Source organism: Coturnix japonica, chromosome 3 (genome assembly GCF_054131305.1).
Source record: "Coturnix japonica strain WE chromosome 3, WE-NBRP24, whole genome shotgun sequence".
Classification (NCBI taxonomy): Eukaryota; Metazoa; Chordata; class Aves; order Galliformes; family Phasianidae; genus Coturnix; species Coturnix japonica.
The window spans coordinates 14,781,842-14,800,077 of NC_140665.1; the positions used below are offsets into that span (position 1 = coordinate 14,781,842).

Consider the following 18,236-nt stretch of genomic DNA (forward strand, 5'->3'; position numbering starts at 1 on the left):
TTTTTAGTAGTAACGCATTTCCTTAGCTCCTGCTCCAAGTTCACTGCCACCCCATTAACACTGTAATGTCTCTCTGTGTCTGATTAAGAAGCCATGTTACCTCTCAGAGCCTGTTAATTCACCCTGAGGCTCAGAACCTAAGCTGTTACAAATCTGCACGTAACCTCCCTTCAGTCACGTGTTCCTGGTTTTCTTCTAGCTCAATAACCCCAACTCTGAGTGCTTTCCAGATGATTTACATAGACCCTGCTATGGGTTTAGTTCTACTTAGCAAATTCTGACACCAGCATTATGAATCACCTTCCCTTCTGCCAGATGTGTATTTCTGTGGAATTGTACAGATTAAAACTCTTGCCTGTGTAAAATCATTCCAACAGTTAATTATATCAAGGTGATTTTTTCAAATCTGCTTTGACAAGCTTTGAATGAAACTCTAAATTAATAGATTTTTTTTTTTTTTAATTCTTTTGTCATTAATTAAGGAGCATTTGACTGTGGTAATAATATGATGGGAAACTTAGTCACAAATGAAGGAAGCTCAGGGTCCTCTTTCGAGATGCATCTTGATTTTATCAAACTTCCATAACTTACCATTTCAGCTTTGATATGCTGGTAAACTTGACCCTAACCCCACAGTGTGTAATAGAAGAAAATAGATCTGTCTGGATTTGAATGTTCAGAACAACCCTTTTGTCTTTAGTTGTTGCTAAGTGCATTCTTGCTGGGCTTTCTACAGTACTGATCTTGACATTCATATCCTTGCAGTGTCTGAGCTAGAAACCATCTTTTTCTTCCACTCTACAGTGACTGATTTTCTTTAAAGGTGATGATAGTTCCACTGGTATATGATAATGGACTCATAGATTTTATTCTACTGCATTATTCTTCATTTCATGAAGTTGTCTCAGAGGTAAAAAGCTTAAACAAAAAAAAAATAATAGGAGTGTCAGATGCAAATTATGTTTTAGTTTTAATCTCCCTTCTAAGTTCATTTTTGTTTTACGTTTTGGCCTGAACATTGCATAGCTACATCATAAAACGCAGGTATTTTTAGCTCCGAGTAACTGAGTGGGTTCAGTGGCTATTGCTTAATATAGATGTACATATGTACTGCGTGGCTATGCTGAGCACCAATGAGCAAACCGATCTTTGTAATCTACTATGCAGGTACGTAGCTGCCTTCAAACAAAGCATTGGCTGGTTCACAATGTCCACTCATCACTTCTTGCTTCCCCTATTATGCTAGAATACAATCAGGAAAACTGGGTTATAAAAATAAGCAGTTACAAGATTGGTCCTTCAGCAAGGAGAATAGCTCCATTTCCTTCTCTGATGTTCCCTGGGAAGAGCACCAGAGCTTAGTCTTCAAACTCAGCTTAGTCTGCTTTGGCAAGGAGTGTTCTGAGCCCTTGTGAACATCAGCTTTGTCCCTCACGTTATGACCTCCATTTCAGCACTGTGCTGTTATAGAGCTTCCCAGAGTTGAGAGCTCTTCTCTTTCTCTACAGTTTGTTCTGTATTTTCCCAGTATCTAATAGATTGGAGCCAATCATGACAGGAATCCATATGTATGTGTGTAGGAATAATGTTTATATGTGAAGATATTCCTGTTCCCTAGGAAGTAATGGATTTGCTGTGTAAAAAGAATATAGTAAGCATTCCTTCACTGACAATGAATATTTTCTATCTCTACCCTCTAGACAGGTTCTGCTAAGCAAGTGCGTCTAATCAGATTTTTTTTATTAAATCAGAGCAGTGCAAGTTCAATTTCAAAGGCACTCACCATTTGTCTTTTCAGTCTAAAATCTTTCACTCCCTAAATGCTGCAGTCTTTGAAATGTACTTAAGAAGTGGTGTTAGAGTAACCAGCAGTTGTTCAGACTGCAGAAGAATTTTAAAGGTCTTTTTTCTTATCACATTAGTGAAAATAATATTCAGTTCATTGTGAAAGAATTCCCTTGACTACTTAAGCTAGCCCTAAAAATTCTGTATTTGCATAGGAAGATACTGAGTTTGTTTGAATAAAGGCAGGTCTGGAGAGATGCTGATCTCATTCAAGAAACAGCTGAATCCTACATAAATTCATTGGTAAATTCAGCAGTCCCAGTTCTCCCCCTGCTTTGCCATTTGCCGCAATTCAATACTGAAATTCCAGTAGCATTCACAATATGCTCGTTCAATATGTTAGGAAAACTCAAGCAGTGCATAGGTCACACAAATACGGCTCAGGAGAGACGAGCCTGATATTTACTGATGGCGTGGCCTTGGGCAAATCACTTCCCTTTCCTGTGCCTCTTATACTTCCCACTCATCATCTGCCTCATCTATTTAGATCCCAGGCATTTGGGGGCAGCAGGTTCTCCTGCCTTGTGTTTGTGGGGGTGCCCATGTAAAACAGTCACGTGTATTAGTGAACTGCACCCAGCTCTGAGGTGATATAAAGTGATGGTTAGAAACAGCATGTCCAGAGAATGAACAGGGAAAAGGGACAGGTTGCTCATAAGACAAGAGCATGCTTTGGCTGCAAGAGTTCCAGATCTGAAGTGTTTGTGCAGAAGCGATGCTGACTATGCTCAGTGACCCATCTGCTTGTCTATCTGTGCACAGAAATTTAATTTTGTCTCCACTGGACTCCATTGATCGCCTTAGTCCTGAATGATTTAAACACTGTGAAGCCTGTGGCTTGGTTTGTGCTTGTTCCTGAATGTGGGACCTGATGTCATGTTCCACCCGCTGTGTCTGCAGGAGACTCCTCCAGTTGTCAGGAGTACTGGGACTGTCAGTACTGATGACCCTGATTAAAAATGTCACCAGCTCCAGAGCCACAGCTCACATGGTGTCTGAAAATAACATGGCCTGGCAGGCAGGAGCAAAGTTTTCCACCACCTGATGCCCGATCGCTGTAAGTAACCTGGGCTGAGTTTGGTAGTGCCCATCTTTTAAATCCCTTCATTACAGAGAGGCTGAAATGAGCATGAATTACTTTTTTCCCTCTTGCACCTTCTTTCCAGATGGGTGCAAGCTGTGTTAGCTGTGGGGGATGACCCCAAGTTCCCTTCCCCAGCACTGTGGAAAAACAGAGAACTTTATTCTCCAGAGCTGTCAGTTTAGGACACCTCAGAGCCTTGAAAGCCTAATCGATGTTTCAGAGATGCATAAAGTGGTAGTTAAATGCTGTGGTGACTGATGCTCTATAAATAGCTGCAGGTGTTTATGTAGAGGGAGGTATTTGGAGAGGATGGGGCGAGCAGGCAGAGGGCCTTTCTCACCTTCCCCTTGCAGTGTTACAGCAAGGACATTGGAGCAGTGCTGGCATGAGGCTGAGATGCTCTTCAGCAGACTCAGCTGTTTGTCCCTCACTGAGGTCACCTTCATAGGCTGTTTCCTTGGCTTATCTCGAGCAGCCTATCTCAATGGGTTCTCAGATATGGGCAAAACACCATGCCTCAGCAGCTGGTCTGCAGTTTGACATTTGGTAAGTGAGGCATGGCATCTCAAATGACCCTTGTACCTGGGGAAGGATAAGGAAGATCAGAAAGGCTTATAAAGCTGTAGCCATGCCCTAGCAATGTGAGTAAAGCAAAAAAAAAACAAAAAAACAACCAAACTCCCAGCATGTCAGGCTCTTCATCACCTTCCCTCACAACAGAAGCACAAATGAAATGCAGATCCTTACCTCTTCAACAAGCTGCAGCATTCGACGGGTACTCTCAAGGGACTGAAAAAAAAACAGAGAATAAACTTAGATTTGGCAAAGCAGTTTCCACCACTAATGTTTGGGCTCATGCTGACAGTAAGTTTTTCCTATGCTCTTTGCCTTCCCTCTAAATCAGGACATCAGCAGGGGACTGGTGATCTTTTCATCTTCAATGCTCCGGGATGGCTTGCTGATGCCACAGCTCCTGCTGCATCGGCCTGGAGCAGCCCTACAGCTTGCACTCCCTGTGCCTGTGTGGTGCAGCAGTGATGCTGGGAACAGCTGGTGTTCCACTTTAGAAATAAAATCTGTGGGCTTCAGCTCAGACCTTTCTGAGACCTAAATGGTGACGTTTAATATTGTGTAGATTTGGCAAACTGAAGGAATCCTAAGACAATATGACATTGCTGATTTTTGCTTGAAGGTCATTCAAGATGATGCACATCATAATACCTAAGCCAAGCTCACAATCAATAAATAACTTAGACTACCTAATCTGGACTAAACATAACACTAAACTGTACCACAGTTCGTTTCTCTCCCTATTCTACCTTCTATGTAAACCTGATAAAAAATGTCATCAGCCCTTGAAATCCTTTGTCAGTGCAGCTCATATTTCTGGCCATGCCTCCCACCTAACCCCAGACCCAAGATTCCTTTGTAGCTATCAGTCTCACTTCATCAGCAAGCTGGTCAGCACGCCGCTGCATTTCTTCCAACTCATTGCGCATATCCGCGTCTTCCGCCATTTTAGCTGTGGGTGTGTTTGTGGAAGCTGCAGATCAAGGATTTGTGCTCAGCTGCCTGCAAGCCTGGAAGACAGCAAAAAGGGAAAGAAACAGCACGGTTAGGCTCCCTGAAGCATTGAAATGCACTTAAATGTCAGTCACCCAGAAGTCCTTTTGTGACATGAATGCCTTCACCCAACCTCTTTCTTTCTGGACAGTAATTCCTATGTAGTACAGAGTGCACAAGATTTTTCAAGGTGATGTCTTAGTCATGTACTATTAATCACTCTTTAGGAAAAAGGATTCATTCTTGTCATGTTAATTGAGGAAAAGTGAATCCTTCCTTTATCCTTAACAATGCAAATGCTATACACATCGCAGATGAATAGTCAGGAGGCATTATTCATATCGGAAGTGGGCTTGGCACCCAATTTTACTTTCCTAGAATTAAAAGCCTTAATGTAAAGGAGGCCAAGGTCAAGCTTATGCCCCTTGCATCCTATATTTAGCTGCATTGCTTGGAGGGCTGGATGCTCAGCTAATGAATTTCTAATGAAGTTAAAGACAATGAAACTTTTTTTTATCACCAATGGCTTGTCCAAACTGCTCTGGTTCAGACTCCAAAATAATATTTACAGCTAGGCTGGCTGAAGTCGTCTACCTGGGATAATCTTTCATTTCAGGTGAAAAGTCTACAGGAGTTAACTAGTACCGTCATCTTCCCCACAGGTTCTGATCTTGGTTATCCTTCTCAATACTGATCAACAGCATTGAGCTCATTCTAACTAGAGATCAGGATGCAACCCACTAATCCTCATTTAGTTAGGGCTTCTTTTTTTGTTATAAATTCAAGCTAGCTCTGATTGCTGAGCATGACTTGATTAAGAAAGGCGGGTCCTCCTACCATCTGTCAGGTCTTTATAACAACAACACCAGCTTATTTCTCTGCTTGATTCAAGCATGGCACGTTGCAAATTGCTGCTCACTGAATGTTAGATTTGTTCATTGCAGGTGCAGAAGAGAAGGAAAGTTGTGGGGGACTGAGAATATACAGCCATAAAGCACATGCTATCATGCTCAATTACATAAAGAGGACAAAAGGAGCCCCTTTCAGTAAAGCTTCTTTAGGAAAGCAAAATCCCAGGGGCTATTTTCTGCTCTTTGCATTATGTACAACCCTTATAAAGCAAGCAAGAAGTTGGCTGTAAAAATTTAACAATAATAACTTAGCTTAAAAGCAAGTTATTTTCTTTCTGAGATGAATTCAACTTCTTACAGCAGTCTGTACCACAACAACAGGAGTATGGGCTGAACAGGTAAAGCTGGATGGCCAAGATATTTCCTGGATCATGCCCCAGACAGGGGCTTAGAAATGTGTAAGGAGCAGACAGCTCCTTTCATTTTCCCTGAAGCTTTATCAACAAATTTCCTATTTTTCTTATCTAAGAAGGAATATGTGACCTTCATGCTTTTGCATTAGCCGTTTCCTCTCTTGTGGTTGCTTTTCCTCTTTGAAGATACAGCAGGAAGAAATTCATCTTGGAGAGCCAGCCCTGAAGCTATTGGCGCAGCATCCTGCTTTCATCACTGAGCACATCACTACATCTTAGTCAGAGGGAGGCTGACATTCCGTGATGGGTCACACAGTGTTTAGGAGCCCAAATATATGCTGGAGAAGAAGCCCACCCCATTTTGCCAGCTGCATGATCACAGCAGTGTAGAGAACCAAGCTTAAGCATCTCATCTGCAGCCCCAGCTGATGCAAATGCAGAGCTTAATTTCATGGCTAATATTCAGACTGATATTGGGCACTTCAAGGATGCTCACAAACAGCAGTAAATAAGCTTTATGAAACTGTCTCACTCTGAGGATTAGAGGAAGAACTGAATCAGGAATCAGTCTCCTGAAGGGCTTGTGTATGTGTGGGGATAGTCTCAAGGCTATCTCAATCATCCCACTCTGTTGCTGCTCTCAGAGTGCCTTTTGAGGCGTACCATGCAGTTCCAAAAAGATACTGTCCCTGAAAAGCAAATGGAGCAAGCTTGACTGGGATAAAAATAAGTTACTTTGATAAAGAACCATTGTCCAAAGTCCTGTTCCACTTGGCACAAGCTGGCACTAGAGTAGTAATTACTTTGCAAACTCTGTTTTTTTTCCCATATCAAGGTAAAACTCAGGGGTGAAATATTGTAATTTTTCTTAGGGTTATCCTTTTCAGTTAATTAGAAGCATCAGTTGACATCTTAGTGACAAATGCATCCTATTTTGCATCAAACTAAAAAAATGTCAGATGCTGCAACCAGAAAGATGTTTTGTAGCAAGTGATCGAACTTGACAGGTTTATTGAGCTTGTTTGGTATTTGTAAAGCACTTGGAATGGATTGAGAAATAGCAAGAAGCATTCTTCCAGACAAGTCATTTTACATCAAGGTTTAGTCATAAACAAAAGTACCCTGCAGCAGTGTTGATTCAACTTTATTTAATAGAAAACCATGCACAAGAATCAATAAAGGTTACTCATTTGCAGGCAGTATGATAGACTGCATGTATGTTGCAGGCAGTTGGAAATAGATATAAATTTTTTGCATATTTTGCAGTTCTAAATGTGGAATGGGACAGATTAGTCATAAGATTTTCTTTGAAAAGCCCCATAGAGGCTGAAATTCCATTTCAGTTTCATGAAATTTCAGCAACAAACTCTGATAAATATAAAATCACATTGAGAGCGCATTTCTGTGTTCTAAAGGGAATTACCTCACTACAAAGCAAATGAAGTTTTCCTTCTGTGATGTTCTCTGGAAAAATTTGGGGCCTATATATTCCTCTTGATATATTAAAGCACTGAAACTGCAGTATTGGTAAGAAAAGGTAAACAGTAACAGAGCTGCTCTCACTGTTTGTGGGACAGACTTTCAAAAGCATGCAGTAGTAGCTTATCTTTGGGCCTACTAAAGCCCACTGCTATTTTGGTAAAATGAGAACTGATCAAAGATACTATTGATGATTTTAGGGAATAAATTTCTTATCATATTTTACATTCTGTACTCATTCAAGCTGATTTGAACCAGCTATCAAAAGCCTCTAATGGTCTTGGGAATTCTCAGTATGAGTGGATATAACCTCTCAGAAATGTGCCCTTTACTTTCAGTAGACTACATCATGTTGTGTCTACAGTCATTGTGTAGATGACAGATCAGGAAATCAAAGTTGTGATGTACTGAGGTATTTAGATCTCCAGCTTTGATAAGAACAAGTTACTACAGAAGTTCCAGCCACTTGCATGCACTCAGTCAATTTTTGTTAATACTTGCAGTAATTATATATGCAAATACGAGCTCAGAATTTCCCAAGGATCTTGGTTTCTCCATTTCAGAGAGGAGAAACCCTGTGTGTTTACCTGCAAACATTCATAATGTTTTGTTAAAAAACAAAAGTTCTGAAGTTGTTACAAAAAAAAATTGTATACCAAGCTGTGCTCTGTGTTTTCTGGACAAGGCAAATAACTTTAGGGCACTGGATGATTTATATTAATTTCCCTCATAATTACTCTTCCATGTATGACAGTGCTGGTAGAGAAGTACAACAGGAGACTAAGGGTTAAAGAAAAATACCAAGAGACAAGACTGGCTAACAAAAGTATATTGCCAATTATACTTTGAATTCTGAATTTGGTATTTTAGAAGTGGTCAGATACAATGAAGAAGCTCATAGTGAGAGCATTATATATCCTTGCAGAATTGTAGTGAAGTCTAAGAGAGACCTAAATATATCCCCAAGGGAAGAGAGAGACAATGAGTGACCTTTGAAAGCAAATATTTGCTTCACAGTGATATAAACACTTCAATGCAATAAATACAGGAAAATGAAAATGCTGCAATTTACTGTGGCGAAAGCAATGCTGCAATAAAGTGTTCTTTTTTAAGCACTCTCCCTGTTATTAAGGATGCATCTATTCTTCCCCTGGATATTTGTGGCCAGAGGATAACTGCATTGGCGTACTCTACTAAAAAGTTGGTCAATACATCACTTTCCACTTCTTTTTTTAAGACTGAAAGAGCATTACCATGGTGGAGTGGCAGTGGAAAACCCAGTGAGAGACTTTGGTCATCAGGCATCTCAGGAAGGATGCTGAGTTATTTGAGTCTAGGTGCTTAGTTGCAGCTGTCCCCCTTTCATTTTCAGTCTGCTCACTGGCAGAGGGAGTGACATGCACTGCCAAAATGAAGAAGTTTGGCTCTAGGCGAAAGGGTCAACACTGCACATTGCCTTCCCTCCCCAGTACTGCCTTGCACTCTTCTCTAGGTGCTGCATAAGGCACATTCAGTCATGGGATATGGCCAGGAGCAAGGTAGCTTTGGGGCTTTATAGGATCCCACCCCCAAACCATCCATCCTTTTCCCTGCTCACCTTTCCAGCACCTCAGCCATGCCTTTCCCCACTTCCTCCAGCCCCCCTGTTTTAAATAACTCTGAAAAAAAATCTTAGAGGAAGGCTACTTTTTGTATCCCTTCTGCAGTACAGCCTGTCGTCTGGCTACAAGTTAGCCCAAGACTTTCAATAGAGTTACCATTTCCAAAAAAACCAACCCTGTCATGTCCGTGTTGTAGATTAAGCCCCACAGCAGCCTCCATGTTCCTGTGGGTTACGATAACGTCCTAATTTTCTTTCTTTTGCTCTCACTGTTGTTTGCTTGCATGCCTTTGGGCACAGCTCCACCTCCCTGGCTGACAGAGCCAGGTGATAACTGATTCTTCTCTGCTTTTTGCTTGTAATTCTGTAAAGAATAATGCTTGCTGGTGAGGGCTTGACAGGGAGTGACTTTGGAAAAGACAGGCACTGAGATCTTGCAAATTTGAATTCAGGAGAAGGAGGTGATTTCTACTTTGTCACCATCTTCCTGCATCATCTTAGACAACTTATTTTACTCTCAGGGCTTGCTCATGTTGCTTAAAGACAAATCTCTGGAGCTATGTCATATGCTCTAGGTATTTTGTTTCCTGCTGCTGGCTGTATCTGTCAGCCTCATGCAGATGTCTGGGATGTGCTCTGATGGGACTGCTTGTCCATACTTAACAACTGAATCTGTCTCCCATCTACACCATGTGGATTAAAGTCTTCCTTCCACACTTCACAGGTGTTTCAGAGCGCAAGCCGCGCTCTGTTTGGGAATGTTCTGGTGCAGAACAAGAGCTTGTGGATAAATACTAGTGAGCGCACGTCTGTGTTGAAGCCCCCGTTGAGTTGGAATTAGAACTCCCCAGACACAGGCCAAAATGAAGATGTTGAAGTATAATTAGACAGAATTACAGTTCCTAACTGTTTGCTGAATGTGCTGAAAGAAAAGATCTGGAAATCAGATTTCCTTTGGGCTTGTGTTGCTATAATGACAAAAAGCTCAATAAAGTGATTACTTAGCATGAATGCAGCTACACAACATAAATGCTACCAGGGAAATGACTTTTTCCTGTAAACGTGGGCACCTCTGTCCCCAACACTCTGGGGTATATGAGTGTGACTGTGCATATACGCAGTTGCAGTGCAGCAGACAAGTTGTACTGACACGACGACTGCGTGACTCCCCTATCTGCACACAGGAAAGTTATGAGTAATACATCCCACACTTCCCCCAGGCGCTGCAGCCAGCAGCAGTGGCAGGTGGAACAAGTTGTTGCTGAGATCTCAGAGAATAAGAGGAGGTCATAAAAGAAACGCCTGGAGCCACCCTATCCCCATACAAAGCAAGGCGTTGTTGTCCTGTCAGCTGTCAGACAACACTGCTGTTTTACGCAGCTCCAACATGTGAACTTCACTTTCTCAGCCTACTGCACCCAAAGAAAAAAAAAATAATGAAAGAAGCAGAACGGCCATTTTGTAACAATTTCTCATCAGAGAAATAATAACTTGACTTCCTATCCCTTTTACTGATAACAAAACCATTTTCAAAAATAAACCTTTCAACGTGTTATCTCCTTGCAGTCATTTCCAGAGCTGCGTATTCACATGTTTTATCTTTTTTCCTTCTTCTTACTTTCTGGCACGGTAACAGCATAGCTTCACAGGCAAAGATGTTTGTTCTTTCTGTCTGGGAGAGCAACCAGCTGGCATGGAGGACGGTGAAGAAGGAAACCGTCATTGCAGGAGTGGGCATCACATCTGGAGGAAGCTGCTGGCAGTGCAGAGATATCGAACAGACCTGGACTGAACAGGCTGCAGTGACTGATGCCCAGCTACCACAGATGACTGCCTCATACAGCTTCATTCCTAATTTAGTAGGCAACGTGCTGTGTTTCCCTGAGTTTATTTTTTTTCTCGCTAATCTTTCTAAGACGCTATTACACTTGTCCCGCATATAGAAAACATTTTACTTCTGGCCAAAACTAATCCACAGCCAGCAAATAGCAGCTCCTCCCCATGCTTGTCTTCAGATTAAATAGTTCGTCTTCTTCCTGGTCTCTGTCTCTCTCTCTGAAGTATAAGGAATAGCAGTAACAACTTTTTTCATTTCATATGACACAAGAGACCAGACTGTTAGTTCTGTCTTGGCAGGAGAGCTGTTTGTTGCCCTTGCCATCCTAGCAGTTGCTCATTCGGTTTGAATTAGTCATCTCTGGAAATGGCTGGCCAGCATTTCACAGGGGCTGATATGGGCTTTGCTCAAAGGGCTTAGTGCTTCCCCATCCTTCCAGGAGATACCTGCTCCAAAATATCCTCCAACCTCACTTGCCATTTGCATAGCTGGATCTTGGTGGCTCAGGACAAGAAATCCAGGTATTAGTACAGAGGATTAAGTAAAATATCTTGACTTGTGACGAAGATAATTTTGTGGCCGGAATCTGGGAGAAAAGCCAAAGGAGTCTGCTCAGCTGCAGGATGAAATTCCCAACTGTGTCACAATTCTCAGTGCAATTCATACCCTAAATTTGTTCAGGTGCTCCTCAAAATACTCTCCATTACTGCTGCAATGGCAAGCAGCCAGCTTCTCTTCTCTTTGATTACAGTGCAACCTGTGTTTCTTTATGCTACTCCTAAGCCACTAAATCTGATTAATGGCCAATTTTAGAAGCAAGGGGCGACAGTCATGCCCCGTTTCAGGTTGGAGGAAGTTTCACCGCTGCCATGGCCAGGGTCAGACTTGCAGGTGTCAGCTGCCAGCTGGCAACATGCTGGTAAATCCCAGCAATATATGGAGGGTAAACAGTGAAATGTGGTGAAAGCATAAAAATTGAGTGTTTGGAGTTTTAAAGACAGATTTTTCTTGAGATTTTACCTGTCCCCTTCTGTTTCTTTTAGATGTCAGTTACAAAGGTAGGGTAGATAGACAGATAGATAGATAGGTGGACTATATATAAATTTATAGAACTGAATTATTGCAAGATGTGTATTGAGGGATATAAAAGACAGTATGAAATAGAATAATCCTGTAGTGTATTTTCCTGAGGAGCATAAGGAGAGTTACCACAAGGCTTGTTGCATATTTTTTTCCTGGGTGTTTGGAACAAAAGATGCTGTTCCCTCTGCACATTCCTTACAAGAGCACACAGAGCTTCCAGTCCAGCTCCCTCCTTCTCTGAACACATTCAAGCCTCTCCCACATCTTCTGGTTTAAGTTAATTATCACTTCTGCTGAGCATCTCAAACCAAAGTGATCTTTTGTTGCAAAAGTAGTCTGGAATCCACTGTCATCTTGTAGCACCAAAGGTGTAGTGCCTATCTGCACCAAAGTGTTATTGCTTCTTTTCCTCACTATTTTGAGTTGTTTACAGACCATGACTGCTAAGTTCTGTGGTTTGGCAGGTGGTTTGAAACACCTGCTTCCACTGGGCTCAAGGAAAGGGGTTGGTCATAGTGTGGGCTGGTGGTGGGCAGTGAGAAACAGCCAATTTGCTTATGTCGCCCACAGAGGCCAGAGCAATCTGATTCAACCTTATAAAGTCATGGTAATACAGAAGATGAACGGTGTCTGTGCCTATTAACTACTCCCCAGTGCTGCAGCTAGTGTTTGTGAGTCAGGAGCATTTCATCTACTTAACTTGTGATGCAGCATGAGAAAATTACCCTAGCTCACTTCTATCTGCTCATTCTTTTGTGCTCAGTCCTGCCAGTGGAGATGTCTTACATATCATGAAGGCAAACAACTGGCTGCTGTGTGTTTGTGTTTGAGGGTGAAGAGCCTCCTTCTGTATCTTCATAAATTAAGAGGAGCAGACTCTGAGCTAGCGGAGAAACAAGTTGAACATCTGCAAGTAAGAATTCAACACAAATGCTTGTTCAAAAGGCTTCACTCTTCATTGCCTCAGCATTTTCTAAGTCTTCCCTGAGCTTGCAGAGTCCATGTAAAATGACCTTGTGTTGGAAGAGTTATACACACTTAGATTACATGTAGACCAAATCACTGGGCAGTAAATGTAAGACAGTAGAGATCGTCTTCATATTTCTTATAATGATCCTTGAAAGCAGACAGACAACTGAAGAAAGAAATCTTAGGCTAAATGGATGATATAAAGGAAGTCAATGAATATTACAGGAGGAGAGTGCATTTGCATTGGCCTCTGTCAAGAAGTAGCACTGCTGTATTTTGTGTATTTAGTGGAAGTCTGCAAGACAGTAATTTTCTTGTGGTACTTTATTTAATTAAGAAGTTACTTTTTAATTAATTTAATGGAACAGCAAATAACTCCATCATTAAAAGTTATAAAATTATTAATTAGTATGTTAAAAAAGGATTAATTTGGTGTTATCCCTTCTTTACAAGCCCTGATGCTTTTAGGGCTTCAAGATACAAGCTGTGAGTGAAACTAGTGCTTTTTTCAAAGCTAAGTACAGAATGGACGGTGATTTTGGTAGCTGGGAACATACAGAAAGAAGCTTTGTGAAAAAAGAGCCATAGCTCAGTATTTCTGCTAAAGAGATTGGCGGTGAAATAGTTAACAGCATCAGCACCAATGCTGTTGTAGTTTTGATTTCAAGGCAATAGACAGGAATAAGTCTTTCCCCTGGCAGTATTTGTTACAGGCTGTCAGCAGACTCAGGAAGACAACATTTCTTTTCTTTCTGCGTGGCTTGTATTTGCAGGACTGCTTTGCAGTCCAGGATTCACACACCCCCACCCTGAGCTCTCTTATACCACCATTAAGGATTTCCTTATCAAATGCTGAACAGCACTCGAGGACAGTGTTTTGTATGAATTGAGCACTGCAGAAGCCCTACTCCTTCACTCCTCCTCAATGTTCAATCTTAGCTTATACCTTTGTTACCTTGTAGCACCATTGAGGTTTCACAAGCACAACATTGCTTTGCCAAAGAAGCAATCTTCTCTGGGTAGGTTTCACTGTCTTCCAGTGTGCTTGTGTGTGGATTGAGGTGCAGACACAATGCCAAACAGTAGCTTCTTCTAGCAAGATCTAGTAGTGTAGACTTCAGCCTATGCAGATGTGATCTTGATAGAAACAAATAACAACTAATACAACTATTGGTACATACAAGCATTCCAACAGGGAAGTACATTTCTATGAGTTATGATGTTGAGGGTATTAGGAAAGTAAATAGACAACTTTCCACTACAGACATATACTTGTGGTAAATAAAGCAATTCATTGTATTTATAATATTCATTCTTTCTTCTCATTCCTCTCTGATGGTATATGCATGGCCACGTTTCAACTGAAGATCTGATATATTTTTAGCAGAAAGACTAAATCTTCTTTGACTAAGTCGCCAGAATCAAATCAGCGCTGACAAAATATAAGCATTACGAAACTGGAGTGATGATGTTATCTGAGATATTTAACTGAAGAATGGGGATTTTTAAAGCTATGATAGATTCAAGGGAGATGGTGAATAAAAAATCACTTTGTCTTTCTGTCACTTGGTTATAGCTCATTATTTATGTGCTTTTCTTCTTCAAAAGAAGAGACAGTGCCTCATCTTTAATGATACGATTTCATTGTCCATCTATCAATTCATCTGTCCAACCATCCTTCTGTTTGTTATAGCATACAGCATTTGAAGCAGGTAGCAAGAAGGGAGTTCACCAACTTTTTCTTTTCCTTGAAGCCTGTAGCCATTTGTAGAGGGGGGGATTGTTTTGTGGAACTGTAGTATTGTAAGTGAAACAGAAAAGGTATAAGAAATATTAGGCCTGAGGCAAAGAAACCACTATGCAAAATATGCCTGAAAGCAGTTCAGATCATCCACACTTCTGCCCTTCTATTCTGCACTGTTGAGACCTCACCTGAAGTACTGCATCCAGATGTGGAATCTTCAGTACAGGAAACATACACCTGTTGAATCAGATTCACAAGAGAGTCACAAAGATGACTCAAGGGATGGAACACCTCCCCCATGAGAACAGGCTGAAAGAACGGGGACTGTTCAGCCTGGAGAAGAGAAGCAAGGCCTGATAGCACCTTTTCAGTATCTAAATGAAAGCTATAAGACTCTTTAGCAGGGTCCGCTGTGATAGAACGAGGGGGAATGGTTTCAAACTAAAAGAAGAGAGATTTAGTTTGGATGAAAGAGAAAAGGTTTTTACAATAAAGGTGATGAGGCAATGGTACAGGCTGCCCAGAGAAGTGGGGATGTCTCATCCTTGGAGACATTCAGGGTCAGGCTGGACCCTGGGCAACCTGATTGAGCTGTAGATGTCCATGTCCACTGCAGGGGAGTTGGACTAAATGACCTTTAAAGGCCCCTTCCAACTCAAATGATTTTATGATTCTATGATTCTTCAGTATTTCTTGTAGGTTTTCTCTAGGGCAACAGATGGGAAAAAAAAAGGAGGGGGTGGGGGGGGGAATCTGGGTCTTTTCCAAGATACTCTGAACTACTGAACTACTATGCTTTGCATACAAACAGGTGTGCTCTTGGCTCAGTATTCACCTAATCCCAGGTCTGTTGTCCTCAGCTTTGTACAGCAGTCTCCACTGGGCCCTAAACTGTGAAAATTTACTCTGCTTCAAGAAAGAAATAGAAGTAGCTATAGCCACAGACACATTATAAAAAGGACTCTGTCTAGGTTTTAACTGCTCTCATTCTTTAATTACATATTGGTGATAAATAGATAAACAGATGAATATGTAATATGCAGCTGGCACAACATAAAGACACAACACAGTATCTCTTTTAAAAGCAGTTTATATGGTAAATAGGCTTGAGAACCCACTTTTGAGCCCACAAACCTTTTAAAGATCTTTTTTTTTCTTTTTGTTTATTTCAAGGCTTCACAAGGGCTAAAAATACTGCTGTCATTAGACAGCTCATCTTCCTTAAGTGAAGCTGAAGCCTTGACCAAGCTAGACCCTCCAAAAAGCAAGTGGTTTTTCAGGTGCCATTCAGACAAGGGAGAAAAGCTTCTGTTCTTTCACTGCGTATGGCTGGGAGATTAAATAGGAAGACTTTAGCATCATACACACTATGCATTGCTGGCGAACTTTTATAGTAAGAATAATAAATTGGGAATGACTGTTTAAAATACGTACTTACAATGTCCTTGCAACTGCACAAGTCAAATATTGAAAGCATCTGACATTTCTAGGCTACGCAACAAATTATATTAGCCACAGGAATGCATAATGGTCCCCCACGGATATGCAAAACTTATTCATTCTTTTTCTAAGGCCTCTGCTGCTTTCTGATTCACACCTACGACTAATTCCTAGCTGCTACCTTTTTTTCCCAGGAATCAGTATTACAAATCCAAAGAGGCCAAGGGCACACGTTGGCTTTCTCTTATGCAGGGTATGAGAACTCCTCATTATTTATCACAGGCTCACGGGTTCAATTTAAGAGCCTTTCTTTGTCTGAAGTCCATTTCAGCTGTTGCAGGTTGATAAAAAAAATCCAGCACACTCCTTCAGTGCTCTGAAGATTACCCAGACTCACAGGCGAGGATTTAGCTGTACTAATACAGGAGCACAACTTCTATTCTTTTTTTTCTCCTTTCTTTTTTTGTTGACCAATCAACTCCACAACAGGCTAGATTGCACCTCAAGGGCATCGCTTTCAGCCACGTGATCTCCAGATTAACAGAGAGGCTGCAAAATCCTTTCCGCTCAAACTGTTTTAACAGAGGATCAAAATCTTCCTCTCTGCATGGGGATTTTTATTTAGCTAGTTCTTTTTATTCGGTTTGCACATGTTTGCAAAAGAATTAAGGCCTGCAAGGGCATGTAAAATGGTCTGTTTTGTTTTTTAACCTTTTCAATCTGTGTTTGGAAATAGAAAGTTTTCCAGTTCTTTGTGGGAATGTTGCCTCTTTCCTGGAACTTATGGTTGCATTCTTATTTGTTGTATTTATTAAGTGCACAGATGATGGCCCTCAAAGGTCAAAGATCAAGAATGTTTTGCAAAACTCCTCCTTTCCTCTGCTTCAGTACATTTTCTCATTAAGGGAAGTGGATGTAATGAAACAAGCAGTAATCGAATCTGAAGGGGAAGGGCCTGGGAAAGGTGTGAGCTGGGTGAGTCCTAAGGAGTTGCATGAGATTTACAGGGCTCTGCTGAGCAATAAACCACAGGATTAAATGTGATCATGTAAATAAAATAAATGACAGTTGACTGATCCTTGGCCCCAGCAGCCTAGCTACTGGGAAGCCACCATTTCTATGGAGATTCCCATTCAAACTTTATATATTCAAAACATAGATCTCTTCTGAGATATGCAGGTACAGCTACTGCTGACAGGAAGAGGGACCCAAGCACATTCACTATGGTAGCAGAGAAGTGTTTTTACTGGGGAAAAAAAATAATGAAGAAGAGAAAAGAAAACCAGACTGCCTTACATTCATATATGGCATGAAAACGCACCTGGAGCTAAATAAGGTGAGCATCCCATGGGAAGGTGTACAAACAAATAGCCAAGTGGTTTCTTTGGCTATGGCATTTACTGAAACAAAACTAACCCACTAGCTCAGCTGACAGATAATGAACCACAGGAGTGACCTCAGCAGAGTGTGGTTCACATAAAGCCAAGAAAATCATAGAATCATAGAATGGTTTGGGTCAGAAGGGACCCTTAAGATCATCTAGTTCCACCTCCCCTGCTATAGGCAGGGACATCTTCCACTAGACCAGGTTGCTCACAGCCTCATCCAGCCTGGCCTTGAATACCTCCAGAGAGGGAGCATCAACACCCTCTCTGGGCAACCTCTTCCAGTGCAGCAACAACAATAGCAACATCAAGAATAAACTCAGCAAAAGAATAGTAGTTGTCCTTTGAAAGCAATCACAGCCTAGTCATGAGCAAGCCGTATAATTCAGCAAATAGAGGATTCTCCTTGCATTATTCTTGGATATTCCCACAGTCTTACTGTCAAAATCCTACAGCTCTAGAATTCAAGCTCAGGAGCAGGGTGTGTGCTGCACACTGAGGCAGATGGATTTTGTTTTGTAGCCTGTCAATGAAAACTCCAATTCTTTTTCATTTAAATCCTTAAACCTTTTTCTGCCACCAATGGAAGCTATGTGAGGTGAATTTTGTCCAGAGGTTTTTAAGTAGCCACACCAAAATGAAGGAATAAAATACTCCTTGCAACCAGTGAATAGTAACAGCTGATCTGATTTTTCTAAACATGAGAATATAAATTATTTTACATCAGAAGCATGTAGACCAGACCCTATCTTCTTAAGATTCATATTTATTCAAGCACACCTGCACTCATTCACCTCATCAGAAATCCAGATAAATTTTGGGTTGAGACAGCCTGCTTTTCCAGCACTCTGAATTTTAGAGAGCAGAGCTTTTCCCAAGGACAGACGACTATCAGCAGTGCTTCCTCCAAAACATTGCAGAGATGACTCACACAGATTCAGTC

At 41.3% G+C, this 18,236-nt stretch overlaps 1 protein-coding gene across 2 annotated transcripts in view; it reads right to left on the minus strand.

Annotated features, from left to right (window-relative positions):
- SNAP25 (synaptosome associated protein 25) overlaps nucleotides 1-18,236 on the minus strand; it is a 63,340-nt gene that overhangs the window by 25,804 nt on the left and 19,300 nt on the right. For both annotated transcript variants that reach the window (XM_015857143.3, XM_015857144.2), the window contains exons 2-3: nucleotides 4,375-4,509; nucleotides 3,677-3,718 (exon numbers count right to left, since the gene is read on the minus strand). In XM_015857143.3, coding sequence (XP_015712629.1) covers nucleotides 3,677-3,718; nucleotides 4,375-4,446 — 114 coding nt within the window. In that variant the 5' untranslated portion in view covers nucleotides 4,447-4,509. The remainder of the gene's footprint in view (nucleotides 1-3,676; nucleotides 3,719-4,374; nucleotides 4,510-18,236) is intronic.